Raw genomic sequence first — 20,386 nt, forward strand, 5'->3', positions numbered from 1 at the left:
TCAGATGCTGAGATCAAGTGGGAGTTCCTACCCTACACTGACCGGTTGTCAGGACTGATTAAAGATTACTGCACAGAGTGCGTACAACAAACAAGAAAACATGTATGCATAAGAATTGGGATCACCACAACGATATTGGAAAAGTGTAAACAATCTTTATTTTGTAACAAAACACACACAAAAAATATAAAAACATTTAAAAACCCATAACATAGTTATTGGGTACTGGGTCCACATCAAAATAACAGATAAATGCCAGATATAAATGTGAGTTATCACGCAGCCAGATACAAAATAAGGTGCAAATGCACACAAGCAGATCATATAGACCAGTACATACAAAAGATTGCATAACCCATAGCCCTATGTGCCAGTATGCTTGGTAGGTACATAAAGCCACTATAACCTAAATACCTGTCTTGTAAACATTTGCAGGGAAGGGTGGGAGGGCAGACAAAAAATGTGTTTATCCCAAATAATGGAACTACACAGGCAAACTGCCTATAACCCACTCCGACCCCTCAACAGTGGGAGGGCTCTTACCTAACCTTCCAGGGTAAAATACCCTGCAACCCTAAGATGTCCGGTCTATCCGATCCTACAGGCTGCGTGCATACAAAGACCCACGCGTATCGACGCTGCAAGCGTCTTCCTCAAGGGCTTCTGGCGGATGCCACTAACCACCCTAACTAAGGCTAGGAAAGTGCACTGATTGCGCACAGCTGGTTTCACATTGCTGGTTTGACACAGTAAGATCGTGCTCTTGTGTCTAGGATAGCACTGTCAGGCACTAGGTAGCTCCAACTTTTTCGAGCATTCAACAACACTAGGAATGGGAATGATTAAGGAGCAATCACCAGAACAGGCATACATCCACAAACACACGATAACAGGTTTATACTAGCGCATGGCTGCACGGAATCTCTCCGGGACTTTCCTAGTGGTCCAATAGGAGCTTCTACAGGACATGAGCATGTGTCCCCTGACCTCCAATGGGAGGTCACCCTTGGGCATGCTCACAAGAAGAAAAACAGGACTTAGTCCCAGGAGTGCCTGCTCACCGCTGATCAGTACTGGTTATGAATGCTGAGCCTGAAAGGACAGCAGCACCAGCCGCACAGTATCAGCTTGAGCCAGATGCTGGGACAGACGTCTCTGCTGAGCAGGCTCCACTGCAGCTGGAGGAGAATGGGAGACTGCAGCGGAGATGGATCGAGATTCCCCCAGTGCAGCGGCGGGAACTAGACACCTAACATTATGTGGATGACATTTTTGTAGTTTGATCAGGTTCAATAGAAGAATTTAGTAATTTTGTCATTTATCTAAATGATTCTAACAACATGAATATGTTTTTACACCTGTTTTTCGGGGCCACAAATTCAGTTTCTTAGATGTCAGGGTTCAAGTAAATAATGGAACTCTCCTCATAGAAGTATATAGAAGTATATATAAAATGAACTGCAACAAACTTTGTTTTGCATTTTGCTTGTCCACACCTGGCACATACAAAAACTGCATTACCATATAGTCAGTTTTTGCATTTGAGGAGGGTCAATAACACAAAAATAACCGTTGACAAACAAGCGAGATATTTTAAAAAGTCAGATCTTATCAAGAGGTTGTCTGCATAAGATCGTTGAAGAAGCTCTGAAAAAGGCTAAAGAATAAGTCCCGAAGCACTTAGGACATCTCGCATTAACTGTGCAAAACCCAAGAGATTCATCTATAGTTTTAAATACAGTCCACTGGACAAAGTTATATGTTCTGCTATAATTAAAAATTGGCAGGTCCTAAGTTCAGATAAAGATCTAAGAGATGTGGTTCAGGAAAAACCATCAATTACTTATAGGTTGTGTCAAAATTTGAAGGATAATTTGTTCCATAGCCGGTTAAAGGTACCCCAAAATAACTGGTTAAAAAATTTCCCTTTAAAGGGAAATCACAGATGTGGCTCTTGCCACTTGAAAACGAATCCAATAACCATAGGTGGAATATCACATTTTGCCAATCATTATTTCTTGTAGAATTCAGTTTGTTGTGTATGTCCTTTTCTGCCCGTGCAACAGGCTCTGTATAGGAAAATCTATTAAACTGCTTTTTGTAAGGTTTAGGGAAAATTTTAAATCAATCTCCACAAGGAAAGGATCAGTGTCTCTAATTGAGCATATACGCGATGTACATACATCTCTGGCAAAAATTAAGAGACCACCACATCAAAACCCTGTCATGGGCAGCCCAATCTCCAGACCTGAACCCCATTGAAAACCTCTGGAATGTAATCAAGAGGATGATGGATAGTCACAAGCCATCCAGCAAAGAAGAACTGCTCAAATTTTTGCGCCAGAAGCAGTGTGAAAGACTGATGGAAAGCATGCCAAGACGCATGAAAGCTTTGATTAAAAATCATGGTTATTCCACAAAATCTTGATTTCTAAACTCGCCTGAGATAAAACAGTATTGTTGTTTCTAAATGATTATGAACTTGTTTTCTTTGCATTATTTGAGTTCTGAAATCACTGGGTTTTTTACATTTTGACCATTTTTCTTTGTCAGAAAAAAAAATAAAAAATTATTGCTTGGAAATTCGGAGACATGTTGTCAGAAGTTTATAGAATAAAAGAACAATTTACATTTTACTCAAAAATATATCTATATAAAGAGAAAAATCAGACAAACTGAACATTTTGCAGTGGTCTCTTAATTTTTGCCAGAGCTGTAATTCAGACCCGAAGGTACTCTGCTTTGCTGGGTTAGAAAGGGTGTCTTTACCAGACCAAGGTGGTGATTTTAAAAGCTACTTTTATGTAGAGAGGCCAGGTGGATAATACGCACAAATACACAAGGTCCATGTGGTTTTAATGATAAGATCGACAAGTCAGCCTTTTTGTAAAAAAAGAAAAAACAACTTTTTTTTGTAGAAATTTTTTTCTTGATTGTTTATTTTATATTAAAAAATACTTGCTTTTAATTGTTGTTATAGAGGGGTGGTGAAGAAGGCGTTTTCTTGCCTATCCACTTCCTTCCATATCTGGACCTGTTGAAGCATCTGATCAAATCAAAATGACCGTTATCCTTCTCTGCACCTGCTCTCTTGCATCCATGTACTACTCGCATTGAGAAAAGAAAGGATTGTATTACTGCATCACAGAGCGTGATCAGTGACATCCGCTTTACATGCTGTGCTATACTGAACAGGAGTTAGATCTCAATTTCAACGTATGGATAGCAGGATCTTGTCACTCTTTTCGTTATTCTTCTTAGTGCAGAGTGACAATGCCCTTCCTCACCAGCTCTAATGAGCATCCATCAGAATTGCTAACCAATGTATGCTCAGTTGAGCAGTGACTAGCCCAGACCCTGACACGGACATCATTGATGACACTTCCTTTCAGGGAGGAGGCAAAGGCTATGGGAGTGATTGCAGGCTGTGTCCTATAAAGATAACTCGTTTGAGTATCCCAGCATACACTGGGAGTTTTCAAGCTAAGCGTTATCAAGAAGTAAAAGGAAATTATGAAGTTACATAGAATAGTGAAGGAATTGTAGAGACTTTTAATTAAAATATATTAGATAAAAAGATTAGATTATGACATTAAATAGAGATATAAGGTTAAAATAAATTTTAATTTCAGACCACCTCTTTAATATTACTATTTTAAACATGATTGGCTTTGGAAACATAGGCAACAAGAAGGAATATAGCACAAGAAAGATGCTCTTAGGGTGAATAAGTAAACAATAATATAAAGCGGGCTATAAGAGGCCCACCTACTTGAGTTGTGCTATAATAGGCATAACACTATTGAACAAATGGGTAAATCACAGTGCTGCCTGCTGTTTGTGTCTTGTATGCTTGAATAACTGAATGGACATCACAGGAAACAAAGGAACATCAATGCAGGCAAACTGTGCCAAAGACGAGTCATCAAATCATACTAAGGATATTGGATACTTTTTCGAGCTGCATTCAATCATAAAACAGAATGCACTGAAAGCCATTGGCTGGAGTCGTCTTTGGTTGGTACCAAAATGTTTACTACAGAGCAGATTTTCACTGATCTAATCTCTAGTCCTTGTGTTACTTCTCTTAAAAAGTTTATTTTTAATTGTGATCCTCAATAGTGGCTTCTTTGCAGCAATTCATCCATAAAGGCCTGCTTCTTGCAATCTTCTTTGGACAGTTGATGTTGAGTTGTGTCTGCCTTGATGTATTTGCATTATTTATGAAGTATGTTTCTGAGGTGCTGTCAGTTTACTTTTTCAGAAGCTGGTAACCCTATCATCTACAGCAGAGATAATACTTGGTCTTCTTTTCTTAGGGTGGTCCTTATGATGGCCAATTTTATCATAGTGATTGATGGTTTACATAACTGCATTTCAAGATAACCTCGGATTAACAGACCTTGTGTGCATCTCTGTAATGAGGAGGGGTGTTGTCTAATAACATCAAACCCCTATATAAGGTGTGCTTAATTATTAGGCAACTTCTTTTCCTTTGGCAAAATGGGTCAGAAGAGAGATTTGACTGGCTCTAAAAAGTTCAAAATTATGAGATGTCTTGCAGAGGTATGCAGCAGTCTTGAAATTGCCAAACTTTTGAAGCGTGATCACTGAAAAATCAAGCATTTCATGGCAAATAGCCAACAGGGTCGCAAGAAGCGCATTGGGCAAAAAAGGAGCAAAATATCTGCCCATGAATCGAGGAAAATCAAGTGTGAAGCTGCCAAGATGCCATTTGCCACAAGTTTTGCCATATTTCAGAGCTGCAACCATACTGGAGTAACAAAAAGCACAAGGTGTTCGATACTCAGGGACATGGCCAAGGTAAGGAAGGCTGAAAAATGACCACCTTTGAACAAGAAACATAAGATAAAATGTCAAGACTGGGCCAAGAAATATCTTAAGACTGACTTTTCAAAGGTTTTATGGACTGATGAAATGAGAGTGACTCTTGATGGGCCAGATGGATGGGCCAGAGGCTGGATCAGTAAAGGGCAGAGAGCTCCACTCCAACTCAGACGCCAGCAACATGGAGGAGGTGGGGTACTGGTATGGTCTGGTATCATCAAAGATGAACTTGTGGAACCTTTTCGGGTTGAGGATAGAGTGAAGCTCAACTCCCAGACCCACTGCCAGTTTCTGGAAGACAACTTCTTCAAGCAGTGGTACAGGAAGAAGTTGGTATCGTTCAAGAAAAACATGATTTTCATGCAGGACAATGCTCCATCAGATGCCTCCAACTACTCCACAGCGTGGCTGTCCAGTAAAGGTCTCAAAGAAGAAAAAGTAATGACATGGTCCCCTTGTTCACCTGATCTGAACCCCATAGAGAACATGTGGTCCCTCATAAAATGTGAGATCTACAGGGAGGGAAAACAGTACACCTCTCGGAACCGTGTCTGGGAGGCTGTGGTGGCTGCTGCACGCAATGTTGATCATAAACAGATCAAGTAACTGACAAAATCTATGGATGGAAGGCTGTTGAGTGTCATCATAAATAAAGGTGGCTATATTGGTCACTAATTTTGGGGGTTTTGTTTTTGCATGTCAGAAATGTTTATTTCTAAATTTTGTGCAGTGATATTGGTTTACCTGGTGAAAATAAACAAGTGAGATGGGAATATATTTGGTTTTTATTAAGCTGCCTCATAATTCTGTACAGTAATAGTTACCTGCACAAACAGATATCCTCCTAAGATAGCCAAATCTAAAAAAAAACCACTCCAACTTCCCAAAATTTTAAGCTTTGATATTTATGAGCCTTTTGGGCTGATTGAGAACATAGTTGTTGATCAATAATAAAAATAATCCTCTAAAATACAACTTTGCTAATAATTCTGCACACAGTGTATTTGTATAAATAATGATTAGGTTGAGTCTGCTTTATTAAGTTTAAACTCTCAAAAGTCTCACTGGAGTGTACGTTTTCTTGCAAAGTACAGGTTTCTATGAATATTAAATAACAGTCTTAATTCCACCTTAAACATGATTGTTCAGCTCATGCAAGGGTGCCTGGAGAGGGTAGAAAGACAGCCTTAGAAAATAATATTTCTTTTATGCAACAAGAGCTAAAACTTAACATGAAGGAAATCATGTCCTCATGGGTTCATGAGAGACTCTGCAGGACAATCCTTCTCAAAATGATGTTTTACATAATGTGCAAGAAAATATGCATTTGCTTCTCTTGAAATAGCACATTTCACTCAACTAGCCTACGTTCTGCCAATTCTTGTTGGGAGAAAAGATATCTCATAGAAAAGTCAATCTTCATATCACTTGGGCCCCAATTTATCATCACTTCTTCATTTTTCGTGACTAATTTGCTCTTTTCAACTGACTGCTCCTCATGCTGTATATATCTGCACCATTTTCCAAGTTGTATTTCTTTTTTAAGTCTTTTTTTAATTTTTCTTAGACAACTTTGCTTATACAGATGTTTTAGAAAGATTCATGCAATTCAAACTTTTACCAAATGTTGCATTTCTTGACATATCGCTCTGAAGTCCTTGCCTGATGTAAGCTTCTGGTAGCTTTTTTAATTTGCTGCATTTTAAGACAAACATGTGACTATTCAACCCCTGCATGACTAGCTCTACCCTCGCTTACTGTATCTTCACCCATCCCTTGCAGATTGTGAGCCCTCGCGGGCAGGGTCCTCTCTCCTCCTGTACCAGTCATGACTTGTATTGATTATCCCTTGATGCATATTTTAAAGGAAATTAATATTCATATACATAATTAAAAAAAGGAAAAATAAAGGGGGTAAAATTGAACTGAGATTCATGAAATTATAAATAAAATTTTTTGAGAAAATTTGGTGCAGACGGCAATTTCTAATTTCAAAAGATCGACTCATATCTAGTATGTATATACTGAATTAGAAATACTTTCATTTTAAATGTATTTTTTGCTATATGCTATTTTTGGCTCATTTTTTGCAAATGAGTCAATGGCAACAGCCTTCAACTTATAAATGTCATCTTGAGAAATCTGTTTGCCTGCTTGTATCAAGAAAAAATTATATTATAAAAGTAGAATGCCTATTAATTGTATACGTATACATTAAAACTATTGATAACATGATAGTACATTTTTTTTGGAAAACAAATTTCACAGTTTTTCCAAAATAATTTATTTCTCAAGAATACTGATTGCTATCACTAGTTATTCTTTCTTCATAAAATTGCATATAGATTCAGAAGCTCCTGGAAACAAATGCAAAATTTGAAACAATGCCAGCAAGTACAACCTATATGTAATTATTAGTGTTGGGTACATGACAAAATTTCATGCACTGATATATATAGAACACACTCACTTTGTTTGGATTGCTGCTTTACCTTAAAAAGAAAATAATAGCCACTCAGCCACAATTCCCTAGCTAATTTAGGACAGAGTTTCCCGCTCTCGTTACCTCAATAGTGCCAGTGTGATTGTTGGCTCTATATTGAATGGAATTGTGAGCCAACCCCCAGGTTACATTTTGTGTTCACTTCTCTATAATTACCCCAAGTTTTAATTATTAAACTTTTTGAGCCTTCCTCCATATAAAGAGCTCCTTTACAATTGCTGTAACAACTGTATATTTTAGAAACATAAAACATAAAGCAAATAGGAACATAAGAAAATTGACGAAGAAGGGAGTGAGACACCAATTTTGTAGTGAATGTGGATAGTGAGAGGACATCACATCACACAGCTTGGGATAGGAAGAGAAAGCCATACAATACTGATCAAACTGTACTGATAGTGTGTGACAGCATAGCAGTGAAGATTAGTACATGAGAAACTGGGAGTTTGTTACCAACTGGTACCATAAATTTACCCACAACTATATAGGTGGAGGCGACATTGACATTTCTGAGGCTGTGTTTGATTTAAGAAGCTTGAAAAGGGGTTGGATACAGTGTTAGGAGACCTCAGAGTGCTATACATGTCTTTTCACGACAATTGGAGTATTAGCAATATCTGCAATTCACAGTAAATCAATTTGCCACAAATTCAATTTTTTGATACAATTCAGCAAAGCCGAATTTCAAAACATTTATTCATCTTTAGTTACAAATAATAAAATATTATGTACAGTAAAGCTTTAAAGAGTAAGAAAATTAGAGGTGTGAACATTTACTGCCATGTGCTGTTTATATATTATACCTTTACTTGCATTACACAAAACTGTTAAAATCTGAGGTTATCTTGGATTTAATCTTTATATTTATTTCTACAATTATTTCTGTTTGCGTATGCACACCACACATAGATCATGATATAGATTACCTGTCATATTACAGTAAACCAAGAATGGTTCCAGAGACCCACTCCCATCAGAATCAATGTAGAAAAATCCAGATGAGTTTCCTTTGTGTTTATATGCTTCACACGACTGTTCATATTTAGCTGAAAAATGAAGAAAAACACCTTTTTTAAAAAAAGCTTGTTAATAACAAAATATAACAATTAAAGAAATGAAATATTATTTTTCCTAATATATCACTCACATTTTGAGCCTATAATCTTCAATGATATAGATTTCTTCCTTTGGAAGTATTTAACAGCATTCTTTCTCTTCAGGATCAAAGTGCACTGAAATTTTTGCCAGCATTTTAGAAAGTTTCACACTGTTTTCCCTTGCTGTCTACAAACTATTTTTCATTTTACCAACAAATAATAATGGTCACCGACACCTATCCTTTACTAGGACTCCCACTAATTACTAGATATGAAGTCTTGTGTCACGTGTTCCTCCTCATGGCTTGATTGGAGGAGTATGAATGGAGGTTAAATAAATACAGCTGGTGAAATATGTACTGAACACATCACCAATTTTCAAAGTAAATATATTTCTAAAGGTATAAGTGACATTAAATTCTCACCATCCAATCCACACAGGCAAAGAAATCAAACCATAGATTTCCATAAATTAAGTAATACATAATAATGAGAAATGACACTGGAAAAAGGATTGGACACTCTTATTGAAATTTAATACTTTGCGCAAAAGCCTTTGTTGATGATAACAGCTTCAACGCGCCTCCTGTATGCACAAAAAAGTCGCATGCATTGCTCAGGTGTGATTTTGGCCCTTTCTTTCATACAAACACTCTTCAAATCCTGAAGGATCTGTGGGCTCCTTCTATGAACTCTCAGATTTAGTTCTTTCCATTAATTTCCAATTGGATTCAAGTCAGGTGATTGGCTGGGCCATTCTGGCAGCTTTATTTTCTTTCTCTGTAGCCAATTGAGAATTTCATTTGCTGTATGTTTGGCATCATAGTGTTGCTGAAATGTCCACTCTGTTTTTTTCTTTATCATCCTGGTAGATTGCAGATTTTTTTTATCAAGAATGTCTCGGTACATTTGTCCATTTATCCTTCTTTCAATTATTTGAATTTTGCCAGTGCCATATACTGAAAAATAGCCCCACACCATGATGTTCCTACCTCTGCACTTCACTGTTGATATGTTGTTTTGGGAGTGATATGCAGTGCCTTTCGGTCTCCAAACATGGTGTGTATTATGGCATCCAAAGAGTTCTATTTTGGTCTCATCTGACCAGACTATATATTCTCCCATTATGCCAAAGGCTTGTTTAAATATTGCTAAGCAAACTGTAAATGCACTTGAATATGCTTTTTATTCAGCAATGTAGTCTTGCATGGTGAGCGTGCATACAGGCCATGGAGGTTAAGTGCATTACTTATAGTTTTCTTTGAAACAGTTGTATCTGATGATTTCAGGTTCTCCACAGGTAGTCCTTGGCTCTTGGGCAACTCTTCTTATAATTATTTTCCCTCCTCTGTCTGAAACCTTGTGGAGAACAGCTGGTCATGGTCAGTTTATATTAAAAAGATGGTCTTTCTGCTCACTAGAACCTTCAGTAGTTCAGAAATTCTTATGTAAATAATGCCATCAGCATGTTTGCAGCAATAGAGCTGCACATTTGTTGATAGTAAAAACACACTGGCTTCCACCTGGTTAAATTTGTGTAAACGCTGCTGGCACCCTGGCAGATGGAGTGTGCAAGTCTGCCTAGATTGCTAAAAACACATGAAAAACAAACTGGGCTGCCGCGCTAATAACAAATGTCAATGAACAAAACAAAATATGACTGCTGACCTGCAGTCACCGAAAATTCCAAAGTTCCAGGAGCGGCTCTTACTTGTATGTGCCCAAGACTGTGATGCTCCGGGGGTTCCAAAAGTGCAGTCTTTTGTAGTGAGCCTAAGATTGGGGTGCATCCACCCAGTCTCAGAAGTGTCCCCTGTGCCCTCGTCTGTATGCTCTGGCGGTCAGCCTCGGCTGAAGGAGCCGCCGTGTAGTAGGGTAGAGAGCGGGAAGCGTGGTTAGCTGTGACGTCACCTGCCTGTGGAAGACGGACATGTACAAGGGCCAATCCAATCCTGATGCGTTTTGAGGGAACCATCCCTCTTTTTCAAGTTTTATGGCATCTGTACTATCACTATCCATTTATACCCACATTCACCTCCCCGCTGTTACACTAATCCACCAGATTGATTTGCGGATAGCAGTGAACTGGGCAAACTACTTTTAAGAAACTTTCTCATACTAAGTCCTGCCTTACAGTGGCCCTGCATGTATGCATCGCAAAAATACCGTAATTGGGAAAAAATATAATTTCCCTTGTCTTAAGCAATTTTTGTACATAAGGGGCTGTATATTTCTTTCTGCAATCAATAAAATATATTTTACTCAGTATATAAAAAATTACTCAATGTATAAAAAAGAGAGAAACTTCTTTTCATTGGGCAAATATCCACAGTACAAATGATGTAACCATACCCTTTTCTGCCCTCATTAACCCAAAACTTGTATTTAAAAAAATAACTAAAAAAAAATTAATTTAATGCCTAAAAATGAATGTGTGTATAAAAACCTTTATTTAAAAACCAAAGAGTGTATAAAAATGCAGTCAGAGAGACACCATATGACGTACACGGTATGTTAAAGGGTTAAGGCATCCATGAGTTTTTGAAGCTAAAAAAACCTTTTTCTCTACAGAATATTTTGACCGTAATTATTATAATTTTACAGTTTCCACTGAATACAGCTGATGTCTTCATCTTAGAATTATGGGCTGTAGGCAAGTATCCTTCATTATCATACTGATTTATTATGATTTCCTAATGTGTCTCAAAAAAAATATTGTCTATCTGTGATTTTTTGATAAGCTGTCCAGAAAAAAAGAAAGTCAAGTTGACAATCTTGTATGTCTTTTGTGCTCAGTTTAAAATGTCTTTAGGTGCTGACTCTCTTTAATGATACCTTAACATTAGATTTGGTGTCATGCAATTTTTCAGCACTCATGAGATGTATGTATTTATCTCACTTGGAACATTTGTTATCAACTTCACTTTCAAGTTGACCTGCTTATTGCAGGTTGATCACTAACCTGAGTTTTCTAGAGTAGAAAAGTAACAGAGGTTACAGATGTTGTCTTTCTATGTCATGAGTCTTGTTCTATGTGAAGATCGAATATAAAAGTCCAGGCATAAATGTATAATTTGTCTGGTACTGTTTTGTTTGGTTTTCATTGCATTTCATTGGCTGACATTGACATTTTACTTGTTATTTCAATGGCAATGTTAGTCCAAATTTTTCCCCTCCGTGAACACTGTGTTTCCAAGTGTATAGCGGACTAGTTTTATATTTCAGGTGTCACCGGCACACTAAAAGCACATCGATTGCTTTGTTGTATATTAGTGGAGTTGATAATACAGCAACACGATTTACAAGCAGCAAATGACATTGAATGAATAATTGAAGAAAAAGGTCAGCACTCAAACATTCAAATATACAAAAGTTATTTCTTTATGATAGGACTCAATTATCTTGCTTTTCCAATCTCATTATAATTATTCTCTGCTTCTTGCACTGTACCAACCAGTCTATTCGCTAATAAAAACATTCCATTATCTTTAGTTCGATGATTTTTTTTTTTATTATTGCTTATTTCTGTGTTCAATACTGGTGCATGATTTTAGCCCCTTAATAAACTGGGCTTATTGAGCCTTAATGACTAGGGTTGAGCGAAACGGATCGGACAAATTCAAAAATCGCCGACTTTCGGCAAAGTCTGGTTTCATGAAACCCGACCCGATCCTAGTGTGGGATTGGCCATGCGGTCGGCGATCTGCGCGCCAAAGTCACGTTTCGTATGACACTTTTAGCGCCATTTTTCAGTCAATGAAGGAGGACGCAGAGTGTGGGCAGCGTGATGACATAGGTCTCAGTCCCCACCATCTTAGAGAAGGGCATGACAGTGATTGGCTTGCTTTCTGCGGCGTCACAGGGGCTATAAAGGGGCGTGCACGCTGACCGCCATCTTACTTCTGCCGATCGAAGCATAGGGAGAGATTGCTGCAGCTTCATCAGAAGAAGGGATATAGTTAGGGAGGGAAGATTAACCCCCAAACTGCTTGTGCTGTAGCGATTTCCACGATCCAACACCACCTTTTTTTTTTTGCAGGGACAGTGGAGGCTATATTTTTATGCATCAGCTCTGTAGCTTATTAGGCTGCCTTATAAGGCTCCCTGATAGCTGCATTGCTGTTTGCACGCTGCTGTGCAAACCAACTGCTTTTTTAAAAGCAAAAATCCTGTTGCTCCTTTCTGCACAGTTATCTTGTTTATTTGTCCACACTTTTGTGTGCAGCAGTTCTTTTTATTACTGCCATACTTGTCCTGAGATCATTGTAGGGAGATTGAAATTGTACTACAGTCCTTGTATTTTTTCATATATCTTCCAGCCACTTTCTGCCACTTACATTGTGTTGTTTTATACACTGGGCCTGAGTTTTGGTTCAGTCTCCCCCCAAAAAAGTGAGATTCAAATTCTCACAAAGTGGATATACTTCTATCCTGTTAGTTTGTCGTATAACAGCCAGCCACTTTCTGCCACTTACATTGTGTTGTTTTATACACTGGGCCTGAGTTTTGGTTCAGTCTCCCCCCCAAAAAAGTGAGATTCAAATTCTCACAAAGTGGATATACATCTGTCCTGTTAGTTTGTCGTATATCAGCCAGCCACTTTCTGCCACTTACATTGTGTTGTTTTATACACTGGGCCTGAGTTTTGGTTCAGTCTCCCCCCAAAAAAGTGAGATTCAAATTCTCACAAAGTGGATATACTTCTGTCCTGTTAGTTTGTCGTATAACAGCCAGCCATTTTCTGCCACTTACATTGTGTTGTTTTATACACTGGGCCTGAGTTTTGGTTCAGTCTCCCCCCAAAAAAGTGAGATTCAAATTCTCACAAAGTGGATATACTTCTGTCCTGTTAGTTTGTCGTATATCAGCCAGCCACTTTCTGCCACTTACATTGTGTTGTTTTATACACTGGGCCTGAGTTTTGGTTCAGTCTCCCAAAAAAAGTGAGATTCAATTTCTCACAAAGTGGATATACTTCTGTCCTGTTAGTTTGTCGTACATCAGCAAGCCACTTTCTGCCACTTACTTTGTGTTGTTTTATACACTGGGCCTGAGTTTTGGTTCAGTCTCCCCCCAAAAAAGTGAGATTCAAATTCTCACAAAGTGGATATACTTCTGTCCTGTTAGTTTGTTGTATATCAGCCAGTCACTTTCTGCCACTTACATTGTGTTGTTTTATACACTGGGCCTGAGTTTTGGTTCAGTCTCCCCAAAAAAAGTGAGATTCAAATTCTCACAAAGTGGATATACTTCTGTCCTGTTAGTTTGTCGTATATCAGCCAGCCACTTTCTGCCACTTACATTGTGTTGTTTTATACACTGGGTCTGAGTTTTGGTTCAGTCTCTCCCCAAAAAAAGGGAGATTTAAAATCTCAACAAGTTAATATACACCTTCTACCTTGTTTTACAGTACCATATAACGGTTGTTATTTTGGTTAGATTTTTTTTTAAAATGAGGAAGTCTGGTGGAAGAGCCCGTAGGCGGTCATTGCCAGCTGGTACTGATGGTGGTGGTGGTGGTGCATCTGGTGGTAGTGGGAAAAGCACAATAGCACCTAAGGCTGGAGGTGTTGAGCCAGAGTCATCGTCAGCCTACACAAGGCCTTGAAGGCTCCCTTATCTGGGAGTAGGAAAACAGCTTTTAAAGCCGGAGCAGCAGGAACAAGTTATGGCTTTCCTTGCTGACTCAGCCTCTAGCTCTTTCGCCTCCTCTTCAGAAAGTTCCAAATATAAAAGCAGCGAGTCATCAGTGGATGCTCCCGGTCAGGAACTTGTGTCCTTCACCCAAACCAAAAGTGAAGGATGCGTCAGGCGACACTACAGGTTACTCCATGGAGCTCTTTACACATACCGTGCCTGGGTGTTATGATCTGGTGACCTTGGAGCCGCATGAAAACTTTCTCTGGAGTCGGTGGAACCAGTACTAACCGCAAATCCTGAACTAACATCACAACTAGAAGTAGCCGTGGGGTGTGCCTAACAAACCCTAGACACCTCGACACAGCCGGAGGACTAAATACCCCTATAGATGGAAATAGGAATGCTATCTTGCCTCAGAGCAGACCCCCAAAGGATAGGCAGCCCCCCACGAATAATGACTGTGAGTAGGAGAAGAATAGACACACGCAGGTAGAAAACAGGATTTAGCAAAAGAGGCCACTCTAGCTAAATAGGAAAGGATAGGACAGATTACTAGGCGGTCAGTATTAAAACCCTTCCAAAAAAATCCACAACAGATAATACAAAAAGTTCCACAATCTAACTAAAGACATGGAATGTATATCTGCCACTCCAGAGAATCCAACAAGACTGAGAAAATACTGACACAATCTAAGCTGGACAAGAAAACACAAAGAATAGCACTGAATTGTGAAGCACACAGCATGTGAGCCACAGGAAAAAAAACCAGACACTTATCTTTGCTGATTTGGTAGAAAGGCAGGAGGAACCAAACAGAGGTCCATCACCTCCCAACAACAATTGACAACTGGCAAGGACTAATGAATCCTGCACACCTAAATACCCCAGTCAGAACTGCAATCAGCAGACACACCTGACCAGGACTGCAACCCAGGGACAACTGCATTACCACCTACTACCACCGGAGGGAACCCAAAAGCAGAATTCACAACACCTGGGTTAGAAAGGGAAATTGTTAACTGCCCATTACAAGATGAATCGGACATGGAGTGCACTGATGCACAGCCACAGCTAGATTATTATGCTGTTCCATTGACTCAGATCACTACATTGCCCTTGCAGTGTACCGAGCCAGAATCTGACCCTGATGAGACTACGGTGCCCCGTCCCGAACGCTATAGCACCTTACATGGTGGCACAGAGGAAGGTGCACATGACATTGAAGAGGAGGTGATAGATGACCCAGTTGTTGACCCAGATTGGCAGCCATTGGGGGAAGAGGGTGCCGCTGCCAGTAGCTCAGAAGCGGAGGAGGATGATTCGCAGCAGCCATCTACATCACAACAGCTGTCATCTGGCAGGCCCGTATCAGGCCAAAAATGTTTGTCAAAAACAAAAACAGTTTTAGGACAGCGTGGCCATCCGGTGAACGTAGCACAGCGTGCAATGCCTGAAAATGTTATCCATAGTAGGAAGAGTGCAGTGTGGCAATTTTTTAACCAAGATCCGAATGATCAGTCAAAAGTTATCTGTAAGAAATGCTCAAAGACCTTTAGTAGAGGGAAGAATCTCCAAAATTTAAATACAACGTGCATGCGTACAAATTTAAACAGCATGCACTTGCAAGCCTGGACTAACTACCAAACATCCCATACCGTTGGTGCACCCGCTCAGAATGAAGGTAGTCAGCAATGCTACATTGCTTCCCTGACTGTAAGCCCACCGGTTAGGACACCACCAGCAGCAAAAGTGGAGGTATCGTCGCAAGGCCAAAGCAGTCAGGGAATCTCAAGGTTCTTGGTAGGAAACACTGTATGTAGGCCAACATCAAGAATACCATCACCAACCCTCTCTCAATCCGCTATGTCCACCACCACCACCGCTAGTTCCACCATATGCAGCTCTCCAGTCCAGCTCACCCTACAAGAGACTCTCGTTAGGAAAAGAAAGTACTCATCCTCTCATCCGCGTACACAGGGTTTGAACGCCCACATTGCTAGACTAATCTCGTTAGAGATGATGCCCTACCGGTTGGTTGAAAGCGAAGCTTTCAAAGTCCTGATGGCCTATGCAGTACCATGCTATGACCTAACCAGTCGACACTTCTTTGCGAGAAAAGCCATCCCAGCCCTCCACCAGCATGTCAAAGACCGTATTTTCCATGCACTCAGGCAATCAGTCAGTAGAAAGGTGCACCTCACAACAGATGGATGGACCTGTAGGCATGGCCAGGGACGTTACGTGTCCATCACGGTACACTGGGTTAATGTGGTTGATGCAGGGTCCACAGGGAACAGCCATAGTGGGACAGTTCTGCCTTGCCCATGGTCTAGGAAACAGTTGGCAGTAGGCCTTCGACACCCCTCCTCCTCCTCCTCCAGAAGTGAATGCTTGTCCACAGAACACAGTCGCCCAACCACTCCATCCGCAGCTGCCAGTGTTGCACACGAGGTGTCCCATTATTGAACAGCTAGTGGTAAGTGTCAGCAGGCTGTGTTGGAAATGAAGTGTTTGGGCGACAACAGACACACCGCAGAAGTACTGGCAGAGTACTTGCAGCAAGAAACTCAGTCATGGCTGGGCAGTGTACATCTTGAGGCAGGCAAGGTAGTCAGTGATAACGGAAGGAATTTTATGGCTGCCATAGCCCTTTCAGAACTGAAACACATACCTTGCCTGGCTCACACCTTGAACCTGGTGGTGCAGTGCTTCCTGAAAAGTTATCTGGGGTTACCAGCCCTGCTCCTGAAGGTGCAAAGACTTTGCTCGCACATCCGCCGGTCGCCCGTACACTCCAGCCGTATGCAGAATCATCAGCGATCGCTGAAGCTTCCCCAGCACCGCCAAATAATTGACGTTGCAACAAGGTGGAACTCCACACTGCACATGCTTCAGAGGCTATGCGAACAGAGGCGTGCTGTAATGTATTTGTGGGAGGATACACATACACGGGCAGGCAGTTGGATGGCAGACATGGAGTTGACTGGTGTGCAGTGGTCGAAGCTACAAGACCTCTGTCAAGTCCTTCAGTGTTTTGAGGAATGCACATGGCTGGTAAGTGCAGACGACGCCATCATAAGCATGAGCATCCCACTAATGCGTCTGCTGATGCAAAGTTTGACGCACATTAAGGAGCAGGCATCTGCAGCCGAGGTGGAGGGAAGCCATGATGACAGTCAGCCATTGTCTGCTCAGGGAACTCTCCTGGATGAGGTGGCGGACGAAGAGGAGGAGGAGGATGATGGGGATGAATATTTATGGGAGGACGATGCTTTTCAGGGGGCAATAGAAACTGGTGGCGTTGCAAGGTCAGGTACAGGGTTTTTGCAGGAGACAAGTGATGTTGATTTGCAAGAAAGTGCTCCTCAACTCAGCATAAGCAGTGAATTGACACGTGGAACATTGGCCCACATGGTTGATTATGCCTTGCGTATCCTAAAAAGGGACCCCCACATTATAAAAATTATGACTGATGACGATTACTGGTTGGCCTGCCTCCTGGATCCACGCTACAAAGGGAAATTACAAAATATCATGCCACATGAGAACCTTGAGCAAATATTGGCTACCAAACAAGCAACTCTTGTAGACCGTTTGGTTCAGGCATTCCCAGCACACAGCGGCGGTGATGGCTCTCACACGAGCTGCAGGGGGCAACATGGCAGAGGTGTTAAAGGTGTGCAAATCAGAAGTGGCGTTGGACAGAGGGGTTTTATGACCAGGTTGTGGAGTGATTTTGCAATGACCGCAGACACGACAGGTACTGCTGCATCGATTCAAAGTGACAGGAGACAACATTTGTCCAGTATGGTTAGGAACTATTTTTCCTCCCTTATCGATGTTCTCCCTTACACGTCATTCCCCTTTGATTACTGGGCATCTAAAATAGACACCTGGCCTGAATTGACAGAATATGCATTACAGGAGCTCGCTTGCCCAGCTGCTAGTGTGCTATCAGAAAGAGTCTTTAGTTCTGCTGGTTCAATACTGACAGAAAAAAGGACTTGTCTGGCTACCCAAAATGTTGATGATCTAACCTTCATTAAAATGAACCAATCATGGATTTCTAATTATTGTGCTCCACTTTCCCCTGTGGACATGTAGCTTGCCTGAAAAATGTCTTGCTTTTGGACTCCTCTTACTGACTGCTCCAATTCCTCCATTTGCAGCTGCTGAATGTCCACCATAGGCCATTTTTTTACCTCCATAAACATGCTGACTCCCCCCACAGGGCCGTGGTCACCACCTAGCGCCAGCACCCATGCGAGTGCCATTTGCCTGGACAGGTTGGTGTGCCCACTCTTGGGTGACGGCACTGGCACAGGGTCCCTCACAGTACAATGAAGTGTCTCTGACGGTGGTGGTGCACAACCAATGTCAGACACACCGTCGTAATATGAGGGGCCCTGTGCCAGTACCGCCGCCCACAAAAGAGTGTCCCCCCAGCTCTAACAGTGCTCTACCACTTGCAAAACTTACCTCTCCCAGCTCCACCACTGTGTAGTCTGTGCTGTTAAATCCTTCAATGACACTGCCAATAAAAATGTGTTAAAATGATAGATGATAGTAAAAATATACAGGGGCCCTGGCCTCCATTTAGACCATTTAATACTTTGCGCCAACTACCACTGTCTGCTACTCAGCAGAGGAGCCCACCCCTGTACATAGCTATGCCACCTGTTTATTTCTGAAAAAAATTTTGGCAGACATTTACCTCACTTTATTATTTTGGCCTACTAACTGTGTCATCCACTCTTTACAGTTGTACTCCACTGAACAAACCTATGCCGCCAGTTTACTCCTGTTACCAGTTTTGAACTGTATTTAGCCAACTTTTTTATTTTAGGCCTACTACATAAGTGTGTCTGCGCCACTCCTTACAATCGTCCTCCACTGAGCAAACCAATGCCGCCTGTGTACCCCTGTAACCTATTTTAAACTGCATTGAGCCAACTTTTTTATTTTAGGCCTACTAAGTGTGTCTGCGCCACTCCTTACAATCGTCCTCCACTGAGCAAACCAATGCCGCCTGTGTACCCCTGTAACCTATTTTAAACTGCATTCAGCCAACTTTTTTATTTTAGGCCTACTAAGAGTGTCTGCGCCACTCCTTACAATCATCCTCCGCTGAACAAACCAATGCTGCCTGTGTACCCCTGTAACCTATTTTAAACTGCATTGAGCCAACTTTTTTATTTTAGGCCTACTAAGTGTGTCTGCGCCACTCCTTACAATCGTCCTCCGCTGAACAAACCAATGCTGCCTGTGTACCCCTGTAACCTATTTTAAACTGCATTGAGCCAACTTTTTTATTTTAGGCCTACTAAGTGTGTCTGCGCCACTCCTTACAATCGTCCTCCGCTGAGCAAACCAATGCCGCCTGTGTACCCCTGTAACCTATTTTAAACTGAATTTAGCCAACTTTTTTATTTTAGGCCTACTAAGTGTGTCTGCGCCACTCCTTACAATCGTCCTCCGCTGAACAAACCAATGCCACCTGTGTACCCCTGTAACCTATTTTAAACTGCATTGAGCCAACTATTTTATTATAGGCCTACTAAGTGTGTCTGTGCCACTCCTTACAATCGTCCTCCGCTGAACAAACCAATGCTGCCTGTGTACCCCTGTAACCTATTTTAAACTGCATTGAGCCAACTTTTTTATATTAGGCCTACTAAGTGTGTCTGTGCCACTCCTTACAATCGTCCTCCACTGAACAAACCAATGCTGCCTGTGTACCCCTGTAACCTCTTTTAAACTGCATTGAGCCAACTTTTTTATTTTAGGCCTACTAAGTGTGTCTGCCCCACTCCTTACAGTCGTCCTCCGCTGAACAAACCAATGCTGCCTGTGTACCCCTGTAACCTATTTTAAACTGCATTGAGCCACCTTTTTTATTTTAGGCCTACTAAGTGTGTCTGCGCCACTCCTTACAATCGTCCTCCACTGAACAAACCAATGCTGCCTGTGTACCCCTGTAACCTCTTTTAAACTGCATTGAGCCAACTTTTTTATTTTAGGCCTACTAAGTGTGTCTGCCCCACTCCTTACAATCGTCCTCCGCTGAACAAACCAATGCTGCCTGTGTACCCCTGTAACCTATTTTAAACTGCATTGAGCCACCTTTTTTATTTTAGGCCTACTAAGGGTGTCTGCGCCACTCCTTACAATCGTCCTCCGCTGAACAAACCAATGCTGCCTGTGTACACCTGTAACCTCTTTTAAACTGCATTGAGCCAACTATTTTATTTTAGGCCTACTAAGTGTGTCTGTGCCACTCCTTACAATCATCCTCCGC

General features: G+C 41.1%; 1 protein-coding gene across 1 annotated transcript in view; it reads right to left on the reverse strand.

Moving 5' to 3' along the window:
• Positions 1-20,386, reverse strand: part of LOC143818487 (contactin-associated protein-like 4) — a 696,988-nt gene that overhangs the window by 217,622 nt on the left and 458,980 nt on the right. Inside the window, exon 12 of the mRNA XM_077299784.1 lies at positions 8,278-8,397. Within this exon, the coding sequence (XP_077155899.1) occupies positions 8,278-8,397 (120 nt within the window). The remainder of the gene's footprint in view (positions 1-8,277; positions 8,398-20,386) is intronic.

The sequence above is a fragment of the Ranitomeya variabilis genome, chromosome 1 (genome assembly GCF_051348905.1).
Source record: "Ranitomeya variabilis isolate aRanVar5 chromosome 1, aRanVar5.hap1, whole genome shotgun sequence".
Classification (NCBI taxonomy): Eukaryota; Metazoa; Chordata; class Amphibia; order Anura; family Dendrobatidae; genus Ranitomeya; species Ranitomeya variabilis.